The 15,000-nt window shown below is 45.3% G+C and overlaps 1 protein-coding gene across 1 annotated transcript in view; it reads left to right on the top strand.

The window, feature by feature from the left end:
• The window catches only part of LOC106589098 (stromal membrane-associated protein 2), a 60,890-nt gene that overhangs the window by 29,544 nt on the left and 16,346 nt on the right, over positions 1 to 15,000 (top strand). Inside the window, exons 3-6 of the mRNA XM_045709626.1 lie at positions 2,123 to 2,208; positions 2,497 to 2,575; positions 3,058 to 3,117; positions 3,207 to 3,270. Coding sequence (XP_045565582.1) covers positions 2,123 to 2,208; positions 2,497 to 2,575; positions 3,058 to 3,117; positions 3,207 to 3,270 — 289 coding nt within the window. The remainder of the gene's footprint in view (positions 1 to 2,122; positions 2,209 to 2,496; positions 2,576 to 3,057; positions 3,118 to 3,206; positions 3,271 to 15,000) is intronic.

Raw genomic sequence — 15,000 nt, 5'->3', positions numbered from 1 at the left:
TGTGTGGGTAGAGTCCAGTCAGTGTGGGTAGAGTCCAGTCAGTGTGGGTAGAGTCCAGTCAGTGTGGGTAGAGTCCAGTCAGTGTGTGGGTAGAGTCCAGTCAGTGTGGGTAGAGTCCAGTCAGTGTGGGTAGAGTCCAGTCAGTGTGTGGGTAGAGTCCAGTCAGTGTGGGTAGAGTCCAGTCAGTGTGGGTAGAGTCCAGTCAGTGTGTGGGTAGAGTCCAGTCAGTGTGGGTAGAGTCCAGTCAGTGTGGGTAGAGTCCAGTCAGTGTGTGGGTAGAGTCCAGTCAGTGTGGGTAGAGTCCAGTCAGTGTGGGTAGAGTCCAGTCAGTGTGGGTAGAGTCCAGTCAGTGTGTGGGTAGAGTCCAGTCAGTGTGTTTTTATTCGCGGGAAGAATTTAACTAATGTCTAATTGTGTGTTTTGTGAACAATAGTGTCAATACCTATGGATATGTTTAGGGAATTCAGGGCATTTAAAGCAGAGATCTTTATGCCTTCTGCCAAACCTGATCTGATATCGCAAAGAGGATTCTTCCTGTCCCCTTGGAGATTTAATTAACAGTACAGTATTTTAGGAACTGCAGATTTCTGTCGTGGAGTTGTTTTTATGCATCAATAAGCTGTGTGGTCTTTTGTCGATATCACTTTTTTTGTGCCCTTGTTGACAGTCTGTTTGATTACAGCCAAAAGCTATTTTTTGTTTGGTTTTGTAGAGAGTCTCTTTTTTTAGAACGTCTAATCAGTCAGTTGCCTCTAAGTACCTCAGTCTCCTAGACAGTGTAGTCGTGTTTTCAGGTATTAGTGCCCTTCCTTGTCCTCTGCTAGGACGACTATAGATGTGTCATTCTAGAGATTTAAGGGCTTTGTTTCTCTGAGCGGCTAAAGTTATTTCTGTTGATAATGTAGTTATTAAACACCAGTCTGAAGCAGGTATCCACAGCTGCAGTTAGAGATGATATATTCAATTCTATTCATGAAATAATACTGTCCTTTATTATTTTATTATTTATGTATGTATGATATTTTAACTTCATTCGATTGATTTATATTATGGTGTTTCTATTTCAATAAAAAAAAAAAAAAAGGAAAATACAATTTACTATGTGTCGTTCACCTAAAACATCCATTAATACAATTATTGACAGTTGTTCAAAACAGAAACGGCATAAAGTCAGAAAGTAGAATATACACCAGAAACTAGGGCTACTGTGGGTTTGGTAGGCTAAATAAATACAACTTAATAGGCCTAATGGGGTAAAAAAAAAAAATGATTATAGAAATACAATATTGTAGGCAGAGCCTAAAGCTTGTGGTTGACTCGTGTCTAAGTGAAATTGGAGCTGGAGAGAACACAGACAGCATTCACATAATATCTGCCCATTTTACGCTCTGCTCCACACTCAACTACAGTCGTTCAAACAAGATAATACATTGTTCAAATGAGATAATTCCTTCAGTCTTAAGTTATTTATTTTTGTTTTTTGCCTTGGGCTTCAGGGCTTCTGTAGGAGATGTGTTCTTAACTAACTCTGTCTGTCTGTCTGTCTGTCTGTCTGTCTGTCTGTCTGTCTGTCTGTCTGTCTGTCTGTCTGTCTGTCTGTCTGTCTGTCTGTCTGTCTGTCTGTCTGTCTGTCTGTCTGTCTGTCTGTCTGTCTGTCTGTCTGTCTGTCTGTCTGTCTGTCTGTCTGTCTGTCTGTCTGTCTGCCTGCCTGTCTGTCTGTCTGTCTGTCTGTCTGTCTGTCTGTCTGTCTGTCTGTCTGTCTGTCTGTCTGTCTGTCTGTCTGCAGTGTGTTCAGGAGATGTGTTAGTAACTAACTGTGTGTGTCTGTCTGCAGTGTGTTCAGGAGATGTGTTAGTAACTAACTGTGTGTGTCTGTCTGCAGTGTGTTCAGGAGATGTGTTAGTAACTAACTGTGTGTGTCTGTCTGCAGTGTGTTCAGTAGATGTGTTAGTAACTAACTGTGTGTGTCTGTCTGCAGTGTGTTCAGTAGATGTGTTAGTAACTAACTGTGTGTGTCTGTCTGCAGTGTGTTCAGTAGATGTGTTAGTAACTAACTGTGTGTGTCTGTCTGCAGTGTGTTCAGGAGATGTGTTAGTAACTAACTGTGTGTGTCTGTCTGCAGTGTGTTCAGGAGATAGGGAATGCCAAGGCTAGACGACTGTATGAAGCTTTCCTACCAGAATGTTTCATACGACCAGAGACTGACCAGTATCCTTACAGCACTGTGTATGTGTGTGTGTGTGTGTGTATGTGTGTGTGTGTGTACTGTGTGTGTGTGTGTGTGTGTGTGTGTGTGTGTGTGTGTGTGTGTGTGTGTGTGTGTGTGTGTGTGTGTGTGTGTGTGTGTGTGTGTGTGTGTGTGTGTGTGTGTGTGTGTGTGTGTGTGTGTGTGTGTGTGTGTGTGTGTACTGTGTGTTGTGTGTGTGTGTGTGTGTGTGTGTGTGTGTGTGTGTGTGAAGCAGACCTGCAGTCTCTCTCCTTAACCCTCCTGTGTAGGTCAGCAGAGATGTTCATCAGGGACAAATATGAGAAGAAGAAGTACATGGACAAGATCCTAGACATCAACAGACTTAGAGTGAGTCTGGACACACACACACACACACACACACACACACACACACACACACACACACACACACACACACACACACACACACACACACACACACAGAGACAGACAGACAGACAGACAGACAGACAGACAGACAGACAGACAGACAGACAGACAGACAGACAGACCCCCCCCCACACACACACACACCATTTAAATCATAAATTAAGGCCTTTTTGATGCAAATACAATAAACTATGTTTCCAGTCTCTCTCTCTCTCTCTCTCTCTCTGTCTCTCTCTCTCTCTCTCTCTCTCTCTCTCTCTCTCTCTCTCTCTCTCTCTCTCTCTCTCTCTCTCTGTGTGTGTGTGTCTCTCTCTCTCTCTCTCTCTCTCTCTCTCTCTCTCTCTCTCTCTCTCTCTCTCTCTCTCTCTCTGTGTGTGTGTGTCTCTCTCTCTCTCTCTCTCTCTCTCTGTGTCTCTCTCTCTCTCTCTCCCCTCCTTTAGAAAGAGAAGAGCTGTGAAAACATCCCCAAGGAGCCAGTAGTGTTTGAGAAGATGAAGTTGGTGAGTGTTAGTGTATGTAAAGTATCTTCTTGGTTTGGTTTGGTTGTCTTCAGTTATTCATGCTTTGTCTTTGTTATTGACTCTTTCAGAAGAGAGAAAACAGCCCAAAGTCACAGACCCAGTCTCCGTCTGTCTCAGACCTTCTAGGACTTGGTATGCTATCAGTACATTCCTCTACACCTACTCACATACAAATAGCTTTCAACAGAAATGGTCAACATTTCTATCTCCTTCTATAGCCTGTTCCCAGATCTGTTGTCTCCTTCTATAGCCTGGTCCCAGATCTGTTGTGTCCTTCTATAGCCTGGTCCCAGATCTGTTGTCTCCTTCTATAGCCTGGTCCCAGATCTGTTGTCTCCTTCTATAGCCTGGTCCCAGATCTGTTGTGTCCTTCTATAGCCTGGACCCAGATCTGTTGTCTCCTTCTATAGCCTGGTCCCAGATCTGTTGTCTCCTTCTATAGCCTGGTCCCAGATCTGTTGTCTCCTTCTATAGCCTGGTCCCAGATCTGTTGTCTCCTTCTGTAGCCTGGTCCCAGATCTGTTGTCTCCTTCTATAGCCTGGTCCCAGATCTGTTGTCTCCTCCTATAGCCTGGTCCCAGATCTGTTGCCTCCTTCTATAGCCTGGTCCCAGATCTGTTGTGTCCTTCTATAGCCTGGTCCCAGATCTGTTGTCTCCTTCTATAGCCTGGTCCCAGATCTGTCGTCTCCTTCTATAGCCTGGTCCCAGATCTGTTGTCTCCTTCTATAGCCTGGTCCCAGATCTGTTGTCTCCTTCTATAGCCTGGTCCCAGATCTGTTGTGTCCTTCTATAGCCTGGTCCCAGATCTGTTGTCTCCTTCTATAGCCTGGTCCCATATCTGTTGTCTCCTTCTATAGCCTGGTCCCAGATCTGTTGTCTCCTTCTATAGCCTGGTCCCATATCTGTTGTCTCCTTCTATAGCCTGTTCCCAGATCTGTTGTCTCCTTCTATAGCCTGGTCCCAGATCTGTTGTCTCCTTCTATAGCCTGGTCCCAGATCTGTAGTCTCCTTCTATAGCCTGGTCCCAGATCTGTTGTCTCCTTCTATAGCCTGGTCCCAGATCTGTTGTCTCCTTCTATAGCCTGGTCCCAGATCTGTTGTGTCCTTCTATAGCCTGGTCCCAGATCTGTTGTCTCCTTCTATAGCCTGGTCCCAGATCTGTTGTCTCCTTCTATAGCCTGGTCCCAGATCTGTTGTCTCCTTCTATAGCCTGGTCCCAGATCTGTTTGTGCTCTTACCATCTCCATTATTCATTGTCAAGCTAAACGTGTTGTCAAGAGCACAAACATCTGGTCTGTCTCTCCTCTCTCTTGCTCTCTCTCTCCTCTCTCTTGTTCTCTCTCTCTCCTCTCTCTCTCTTTACTCTCTCTCCTCTCTCTACTCTCTCTTGTTCTCTCTCTCTCCTCTCTTGTTCTCTCTCTCTCCTCTCTCTACTCTCTCCTCTCTCTCTACTCTCTCTCCTCTCTCTACTCTCTCTCTACTCTCTCTCTACTCTCTCTACTCTCTCTCCTCTCTCTACTCTCTCTCTCTATCTTGCTCTCTCTCTCTCTCTCTCTCTCTCTCTCTCTCTCTCTGTCAATTCAATTTGCTTTATTGGCATGACGTAACAATGTCCATATTGCAAAAGCATACTTTGGAGATTAAGTGATTCATTTACAAAATTAACATAATTAAAATAATAATAATCAAGATTGTCAACGTGACAAATCCGTAACAACAATAATCAAGGGTCAAAATAACCGTACACTGAATAATAACTTTAAGCATAGAGGACATGTGCAGGTTTATTGGTCTGTCTGACACTGTCCCTCATCTTATAGCAGGCAGCAATGTAGTGCGCTGCCAACCCACAGCTCTCTGCGTCCTCCCCCAACAGGACGGGTAGCCGATCCTCATCAGAGAGGTCTTTGAAACCTTGAATAAGGGTTTCAAATTTGGGGAAATGACACTCTCTAATTGTTTTTATATTTTTGACATTTTGTCAGGAAATGTAGCTCCGTCTCAGGTTCTGCTGTGGTGCAGTGGTTGCACAGCCTTTCCTCTACAGGGATCCAGGTTTTCCTGTGTCTACCCTTCTAAATGGCAAGGCTGTGCTCACTGATCCTGTACTTTTTCTTAGGTTTTGATCAGTAACCATGGTCAAATAGTTAGCCACGGTGTACTGTCCATTTAGGGCCAGATAGCACTGCATTTTGCTTTGTGCTTGTGTTTCCCAGTAAGGCAATTTAGTTTTGTTTTGACTGTGTTGTAATTTGTTTTATTCTAATTGAATAGATGTTCTGGTCCTGAGGCTTCAGTGTGTTAGTAGAACAGATTTGTGAACTCAGGACCAGCTGGATGAGGGTACTGAGGCTTCAGTGTGTTAGTAGAACAGATTTGTGAACTCAGGACCAGCTGGATGAGGGTCCTGAGGCTTCAGTGTGTTAGTAGAACAGGTTTGTGAACTCAGGACCAGCTGGATGAGGGTCCTGAGGCTTCAGTGTGTTAGTAGAACAGATTTGTGAACTCAGCCCCAGGACCAGCTGGATGAGGGTCCTGAGGCTTCAGTGTGTTAGTAGAACAGATTTGTGAACTCAGGACCAGCTGGATGAGGAGAATATTTTCTTTGCTCAGCTCTTGTGTTACCTTTCCTTCCTCACATGCAGACCGTAGTCAGGACAGCCTTCACTTGTTATATTTATTTATTTATTTAATCTTTATTTAACTCGGCAAGTCAGTTAAGAACAAATTCTTATTTACAATGACAGCCTACCAGGAACAGTGGGTTAACTGCCTTGTTCAGGGGGCAGAAAGACAGATTTGTACCTTGTCAGCTCAGGGATTCGAACTTGCAACCTTTCGGTTACTAGTCCAACTCTCTAACTACTAGGCTACCCTACCGCTAGCTCTAGGGCCAGAGCAATTTTACAGATGCTCTGGGGTAATTCCCACATTTTGGGGATATTTTGGGACCTTCCGCTCCTAATGATGAGTTAGCCTGGAATTCCACTGAAGTAGTTGACATTCATTAAACTTTTACAACATGTGAGGTAGTCTGAGTGACAAAATCAAAACAGATGGCTAATGTTCCTACTGTTCCCCTACACCTCCTTCACACAACAACTACATTACCCACAATGCACTTCAGTGTTTTAAAGCTGTACCCTTTACTTTACCAACACTTGGTAATGATATAAGAGGGGGTCACTGTATTTTAGATGTTTCCTTGAAAATAATTACACTTTTTGGAGTTTTTATTATTAGTGGATATTGTCCTTATTCTGCCCTGCATGCATTGTTTGTAGTTTTTATCTGGACATGTAGGAGAATCTTACAGAACTCTGCATGCAGGGTTTAAATGGGGTGTTTTCTCTTGTTTTGCAAGTGGACCCCACACCTCGCTGCCAGGAAGTACAATTGGTTCAATGACACATTCAATTCATTGTAGCCACCTTTTAATAGGTATTTCAATTTGAATTTGTTTTTTAATGTCGTAGAATGCCCTGCATGAGTTCTCTCTCAGTTCATTCACTGCTTTATTTAGGTGTCCAGTAAAGTTTATTTTTAAACCTACATAATTGTAATTATAGTGTGTGCAGTATGCTATATATTTAGTACCAATTGAGAGCTTTGGTTTCTCTATCTCTCTTTCTCTCTCTGTCTGTCCCTCTCTTCCCCCTCTCTCCCTCTCTTCTCTCTCTCTCTGTCCCTCTCTCTCTCTCTTCCCTCTCTCTGTCCCTCTCTTCGCTCTCTCGCTCTCTCTCTTCCCCCTCTCTCCCTCTCTTCTCTCTCTCTCTGTCCCTCTCTCTCTCTCTTCCCTCTCTCTGTCCCTCTCTTCGCTCTCTCTCTCTCTCTCTTCCCCCTCTCTCCCTCTCTTCTCTCTCTCTCTGTCCCTCTCTCTCTCTCTTCCCTCTCTCTCTCCCTCTCTTCTCTCTCTCTCTGTCCCTCTCTCTCTCTCTTCCCTCTCTCTGTCCCTCTCTTCGCTCTCTCTCTCTCTCTCTCTCTCTTCCCCCTCTCTCTCTCTCTTCCCTCTCTCTGTCCCTCTCTCTCTCTTCCCTCTCTCTTCCCCCTCTCTCCCTCTCTTCCCTCTCTCTGTCCCTCTCTTCGCTCTCTCGCTCTCTCTACAGTGGGAAAGTATTCAGACACCTTCCACCTTTCCACATGTTGTTATGTTACAGCCTTATTCTAAAAGGACTTTAAAAAAATACTGATCAATCTACACACAATACCCCGTTAGACAACCCGAAAACAGGTACAACAAAATGTTTAAAAAAAAACGAAATACCTTATTTCATAAGTATTCAGACCCTTTATTATGAGACTCAAAATTGAGTTCAGGTGCATCCTGTTTCCATTGATCATCCTTGAGATGCTTCTACAACTTGATTGGAGTCCACCTGTGGTAAATTAATCTGATTGGGCATGATTTTGAAAGGCACACACCTGTCTATATAAGGTCCTACAGTTGTCAGAAACCAAGCCAGGAGGTCGAAGGAATTGTCCGTAGAGCTCCAAGACAGGATTGTGTCGAGGCACAGATCTGGGGAAGGGTATCAACATTTCTGCAGCATTGAAGGTCCCCAAGAACACAGTGGCCTCCATCATTCTTAAATGGAAGCAGTTTGGAACTACCAAGACTCTTCCTAGAGCTGGCCGCCCGGACAAACTGAGCAATCGGGGGAGAAGGGCCTTGGTCAGGGAGGTGACCAAGAACCTGATGGTCACTCTGACAGAGCTCCAGAGTTCCTCTGTGGAATGGGAGAAACTTCCAGAAGGACAACCATCTCTGCAGCACTCCACCAATCAGGCCTTTATGGTAGAATGGCCAGATGGAAGCCACTCCTCAGTAAAAGGCACATGACAGCCCACTTGGAGTTTGCCAAAAGGCAGCTAAAGGACTCTCAGACCATGAGAAACAAGATTCTCTGGTCCGATGGAACCAAGATTGAACTCATTGACCTGAGACTTTAATGATGGTAAACTTAAATCAGTTCTACCTAATTTCTATCAGCATGTTAAATGTGCAACCAGAGGGAAAGAAATTCTAGATCACCTGTACTCCACACACAGAGACGAGTACAAAGCCCTCCATCCAACCACAACTCTATCCTCCTGATTCCTGCTTACAAGCAAAAATTAAAGCAGGGAGCACCAGTGACTCGGTCTATAAAAAAGTGGTCAGATGAAGCAGATGCTAAACTACAGGACTGTTTTGCTGCACAGACTGGAATATGTTCCAGGATTCTTCCGATAGCATTGAGGAGTACACCACATCAGTCACTGGCTTTAATAACAATAAGTGCATCGAGGATGTCATCCCCACAGTGACTGTACGTACATACCCCAACCAGAAACCATGGATTACAGGCAACATTCGAACTGAGCTAAAGGGTAGAGCTGCTGCTTTCAAGGTGTGGGACTCTAACCCTGAAGCTTATAAGAAATCATGCTATGCCCTGCGACGAACAATCAAACAGGCAAAACGTCAATACAGGGCTAAGATTGAATCATACTACACCAGCTCCGATGCTCGTCTTATGTGGCAGGGCTTGCAAACTATTACAGACTACAAAGGGAAGCACAGCCGAGAGCTGCCCAGTGACACAAGTCTAGAAGACAAGCTAAATGACTTCTATGCTCGCTTCGAGGCAAGCAACACTGAGGCATGCATGGGAGCATCAGCTGTTCCAGACGACTGTGTGATCACACTCTCCGTAGCCGGCGTGAGTAAGACCTTTAAACAGGTTAACATTCACAAGGCTGCGGGGCCAGACGGATTACCAGGACGTGTGCTCCGGGCATGTGCTGACCAACTGGCAGGTGTCTTCGCTGACATTTTCAACATGTCCTTGATTGAGTCTGTAATACCAACATGTTTCAAGCAGACCACCATAGTCCCTGTGCCCAAGAACACGAAGGCAACCTGCCTAAATGACTACAGACCCGTAGAACTCACGTCCGTAGCCATGAAGTGCTTTGAAAGGCTGGTAATGGCTCACATCAACACCATTATCCCAGAAACCCTAGACCCACTCCAATTTTCATACCGCCCAAACAGATCCACAGATGATGCAATCTCTATTGTACTCCACACTGCCCTTTCCCAACTGGACAAAAGGAACACCTATGTGAGAATGCTATTCATTGACTACAGCTTAGTGTTCAACACCATAGTGCCCTCAAAGCACACCACTAAGCTAAGGACCCTGGGACTAAACACCTCCCTCTGCAACTGGATCCTGGACTTCCTGACGGGCCGCCCCCAGGTGGTGAGGGTAGGTAGCAACACGTCTGCCATGCTGATCCTCAACACTGGGGCCCCTCAGGGGTATGTACTTAGTCCCCTCCTGTACTCCCTGTTCACCCACGACTGAGTGGCCAAACACGACTCCAACACCATCATTAAGTTTGTTGACGACACACCAGTGGTAGGCCTGATAACCGATAACAACGAGACCTGGCTGGGTGGTGCTAGAATAAGAACCTATCCCTCAACGTAACCAAGACTAAGGAGATGATTGTGGACCACAGGAAAAGGAGGACCGAGCACGCCCCCATTCTCATCGACGGGGCTGTAGTGGAACAGGTTGAGAGCTTCAAGTTCCTTGGTGTCCACATCAACAACAAACTAAAATGGTCAAAACACAACAAGACAGTCGTGAAGAGGGCACGACAAAGCCTATTCCACCTCAGGAAACTAAAAAGATTTGCCATGGGTCCTCAGATCCTCAAAAGGTTCTACAGTTGCAACATCGAGAGCATCCTGACCGGTTGCATCACTGCCTGGTACGGCAATTTCTCGGCCTCCGACCGCAAGGCGCTACAGAGGGTAGTGAGTACGGCCCAGTACATCACTGGGGCTAAGCTGCCTGCCATCCAGGACCTTTACACCTGGCGGTTTCAGAGGAAGGTCCTAAAAATTGTCAAACACCCCAGCCACCCCAGTCATAGACTGTTCTCTCTACTACCGCATGGCAAGCGGTACCGGAGTGCCAAGTCTAGGACAAAAAGGCTTCTCAACAGTTTTTACCCCCATACCATAAGACTCCTGAACAGGTAATCAAATGGCTACCCGGACTATTTGTATTTAACTATACATTCATGTACATACTACCTCAATTGGCCCGACCAACCAGTGCTCCCGCACATTGGCTAACCGGGCTATCTGCATTGTGTCCCGCCACCCACCACCCGCCAACCCCTCTTTTAAGCTGCTGTTACTCTCTGTTCATCATATATGTATAGTCACTTTAACCATATCTACATGTACATACTACCTCAATCAGCCTGACTAACGGGTGTCTGTATGTAGCCTCGCTATTGTATATAGCCTCGCTACTGTATATAGCCTCACTATTGTTATTTTTCACTGTCTTTTTATTGTTGTTTTATTTCTTTACTTACCTATTGTTCACCTAATACCTTTTTTGCACTATTGTTTAGAGCCTGTAAGTAAGTATTTCACTGTAAGGTCTACACGTGTTGTATTCGGCGCACGTGACAAATACACTTTGATTTGATTTGAATGCCAAGTGTCACGTCTGTAGGAAACCTAGCACCATCCCTACGGTGAAGCATGGTGGTGGCAGCATCATGCTGTGGGAATGTTTTTCAGCGGCAGGGACTGGGAGACTAGTCAGGATCGAGGCAAAGATGAACGGAGCAAAGTACAGAGAGATTCTTGATGAAAACCTTCTCCAGAGCGCTCAGGACCTCAGACTGGGGTGAAGGTTCACCTTCCAACAGGACAACAAACCCTAAGCACACAGCCAAAACAATGCAGGAGTTGCTTTGGGACTAATCTCTGAATGTCTTTGAGTGGCCCAGCCAGAGCCCGGACTTGAACCAGATCGAACATCTCTGGAGAGGCCTGAATATAGCTGTGCAGCGACGCTCCCCATCCAACCCAAGAAGACTCGAGGCTGTAATCGCTGCCAAAGGTGCTTCAACAAAGTACTGAGTAAAGGGTCTGAATACTTACATAAGTATTCAGACCCTTTACTCAGTACTTTTTTTACATCTACTGGAAGCCCTAGGAACTGCAATCTGGGAGGTATTCCTTTGATATTCCCATAGACAGCCATTATAATGAGTGGTGAGCTCAATAACAACAATTCTCGGATGGATTCTCCTTGGGTTTTCGCCTGCTATATCAGTTCTGTTATACTCACATACATTATTTTAACAGTTTTTGGAAACTTTAGAATGTTTTCTATCCAATACTACCAATAATATGCATATCCTAGCTTCTGGGCCTGAGTAACAGGCAGTTTACTTTGGGCACCTCAGTTATCCAAACTTCCGAATACTGCCCCCTACCCCGAAGAAGTTAAGGAAGTGTGTAACTCTTAAATTAGGATGCAATCAGGGTCCATGCTTCTTTAAATTAGGGCCTGAAGTTTGCTATAGAGCTCCTGGTCAGTAATTGGGGAGACCAATGGATTTTGATTGTCCGTTTATATCTTTTTCTAATCCATTTAACTTCTCATGAATTTGTCATTGTTCTGCATTTGCATCAAATTGAATTGTGTTGTAGAGGGTTTTAGAATGAGTAGTCCATATGTCACCATTTTGTATTGCTAATTCCTCTAGTTTATTTTTTTTTGGGGGGGGGGTGTGGTTTTCCAATTTTGCCAGAAGTTGTTTGTGTTTACTGACTCCTCAGTTAGTGCCAGCTGCTTGATTGGTTCTGAGTGCACGTTTCTAGAGTTTTATAGTCTCAGTAATGATGGTGGAATTCACCATTATTTGGGTCTCTGTGCTTTTGTTTTTTTTTCCTTTTCAAACCAGTTGTCTTTAAAAAAAAAAAAAATTGTTTTAATCAATTTCAGTTGCACTTCTTTTGCCGTTCACCTGAATATATATCATCAACTCATCCTTGACCGCTGGCTACGTCCCTTCCCGTCTTCAAGAGAGCGAGAGTTGCACCCCTTCTGAAAAAACCTACACTCGATCCCTCCGATGTCAACAACTACAGACCAGTATCCCTTCTTTCTTTTCTCTCCAAAACTCTTGAATGTGCCGTCCTTGGCCAGCTCTCCTGCTATCTCTCTCAGAATGACCTTCTTGATCCTAATCAGTCAGGTTTCAAGACTGGGCATTCAACTGAGACTGCTCTTCTCTGTGTCACGGAGGCTCGCCGCACTGCTAAAGCTAACTCTGCTCTCATCCTTCTAGACCTATCTGCTGCCTTTGATACTGTGAACCATCAGATCCTCCTCTCCACCCTCTCCGAGTTGGGCATCTCCGGCGCGGCCCACGCTTGGATTGCGTCCTACCTGACAGGTCGCTCCTACCAGGTGGCGTGGCGAGAATCTGTCTCCGCACCATGCGCTCTCACCACTGGTGTCCCCCAGGGCTCTGTTCTAGGCCCTCTCCTATTCTCACTATACACCAAGTCACTTGGCTCTGTCATATCCTCACATGGTCTGTCCTATCATTGCTATGCAGACGACACACAATTAATCTTCTCCTTTCCCCCTTCTGATAACCAGGCGGCGAATCACATCTCTGCATGTCTGTCAGACATATCAGTGTGGATGACGGATCACCACCTCAAGCTGAACCTCGGCAAGACGGAGCTGCTCTTCCTCCCGGGGAAGGACTGCCCGTTCCATGATCTCGCCATCACGGTTGACAACTCCCTTGTGTCCTCCTCCCAGAGTGCTAAGAACCTTGGCGTGATCCTGGACAACACCCTGTCGTTCTCCACTAACATCAAGGCGGTGACCCGATCCTGTAGGTTCATGCTCTACAACATTCGCAGAGTACGACCCTGCCTCACACAGGAAGCGGCGCAGGTCCTAATCCAGGCACTTGTCATCTCCCGTCTAGATTACTGCAACTCGCTGTTGGCTGGGCTCCCTGCCTGTGCCATTAAACCCCTACAACTCATCCAGAACGCCGCAGCCCGTCTGGTGTTCAACCTTCCCAAGTTCTCTCACGTCACCCCGCTCCTCTGCTCTCTCCACTGGCTTCCAGTCGAAGCTCGCATCCGCTACAAGACCATGGTGATTGCCTACGGAGCTGTGAAGGGAACGGCACCTCCATACCTTCAGGCTCTGATCAGGCCCTACACCCAAACAAGGGCACTGCGTTCATCCACCTCTGGCCTGCTGGCCCCCCTACCTCTGAGGAAGCACAGTTCCCGCTCAGCCCAGTCAAAACTGTTCGCTGCTCTGGCACCCCAATGGTGGAACAAGCTCCCTCACGACGCCAGGACAGTGGAGTCAATCACCACCTTCCGGAGACACCTGAAACCCCACCTCTTTAAGGAATACCTAGGATAGGATAAAGTAATCCTTCTAACCCCCTTAAAAGATTTAGATGCATTATTGTAAAGTGGTTGTTCCACTGGATATCATAAGGTGAATGCACCAATTTGTAAGTCGCTCTGGATAAGAGCGTCTGCTAAATGACTTAAATGTAAATGTAAATGTAAATATTGTTGATGGTTTTTACTACTAGAAAAAAAGATGCCTTTTTTTATTTATCCTTTATTTAACTAGGCAAGTCAGTTAAGAACAACTTCTTATTTTACAATGATGGCCTATCCCGGATGACGCTGGGCCAATTGTGCGCCGGCCAATCACAGCCGGATGTGATTCAGCCTGGATTTGAACCAAGGACTGTAGTGACACTGCTTGCACTAGAGATGCAGTGCCTTAGACCTCTGCTCCACTCGGAAGTCCCACAGTTCACTGTGAGTAAATGTGGTATCCAGAAGGTTATCTAAGAGGGTTTGGATATTTTGGTTCCAGGTTGCTTTCTGGTATTCTTCTGTGCTGTTTTGGGCCCATCTGTATGAATTTCTGATGTTGTACAGCTTACTGGGCTGGGAATGTCTGGTTGTTTCCATGTCTGTTCTTTTGAGGAACAACGTAATTTAGCTGTGATCAGACAGAGGTGTTAGTGGCTTGACAGTGAATGAGCTGAGAGAGAAAGGGTCAATGTCTGTAATCATATAGTCTACTGTACAGTGCTGTGGCCAAGAGGTGAGCAGTAGGTGAATCTCCCCAAAGAGTCCCCCCGTAACCTACCATTGACAAAGTACAGACCCAGGCTTCTACAGAGCTGCAAAAGATCCCTTCCGTTTTTGTTGACGGTGCTGTCACTGTTGTTTCTATGGGGGAGATTAAGGCAGTTAGAAACAGTATGGCCTGTAATAAAGCTGTCCCCTCGTGTGATCGTTAGATCAGGTAGTGTTCCTGTGCGCGCATTTGTGTCCCAACAGATGGGAAATTTACATGGGCCTGGAAATGGCACATTTATTACTCAAGGCTGGGGAAGATCTCTGAGTAATATGGGGATTCTGAGGGGAAGAAATATATTGAGCAATGGAACACATTTTTCTGTCAGTAATTATTTTCAGTTTTATCCAAATGTGATATTTACCCATTTTGAAGGGATCAATTCGATTTTGTAGTTTGGATTTGTAGCTAATGATCAGTCCTCCAGAGTCTCTGCCTCTGTTGACAGAGCTGTGTTTCTGTGACGGCACAATGACCTCTCTGTAGCCTGTGGGACAGTGAGTGATAATGTCCTCCTTACACCATGTCTCCTGCAGAATGATGACGTCAACATCTGGCTTACTTTATAACTTCTTCAGTCTACAAGGTTGATGACTTTATAGGCCCTTAATGTTCCACATGCTAACTGTTGGCGATTTCATGTTGTAAAAAGAAAGAATAGCACAGTCAGAAATACAGTAACTACAGTTGTTCAGAGTGATAAACAGGATAAGAGAAATACAGTAACTACTGAGTTGTTCAGAGTGATAAACAGGATAAGAGAAATACAGTAACTACTGTGTTGTTCAGAGTGATAAACTGGATAACAGAAATACAGTAACTACAGTTGTTCAGAGTGATAAACAGGATAAC

The sequence above is a fragment of the Salmo salar genome, chromosome ssa27 (genome assembly GCF_905237065.1).
Source record: "Salmo salar chromosome ssa27, Ssal_v3.1, whole genome shotgun sequence".
NCBI classification, from domain to species: Eukaryota; Metazoa; Chordata; class Actinopteri; order Salmoniformes; family Salmonidae; genus Salmo; species Salmo salar.
This window is presented reverse-complemented; position numbering and strand designations above follow the sequence as displayed.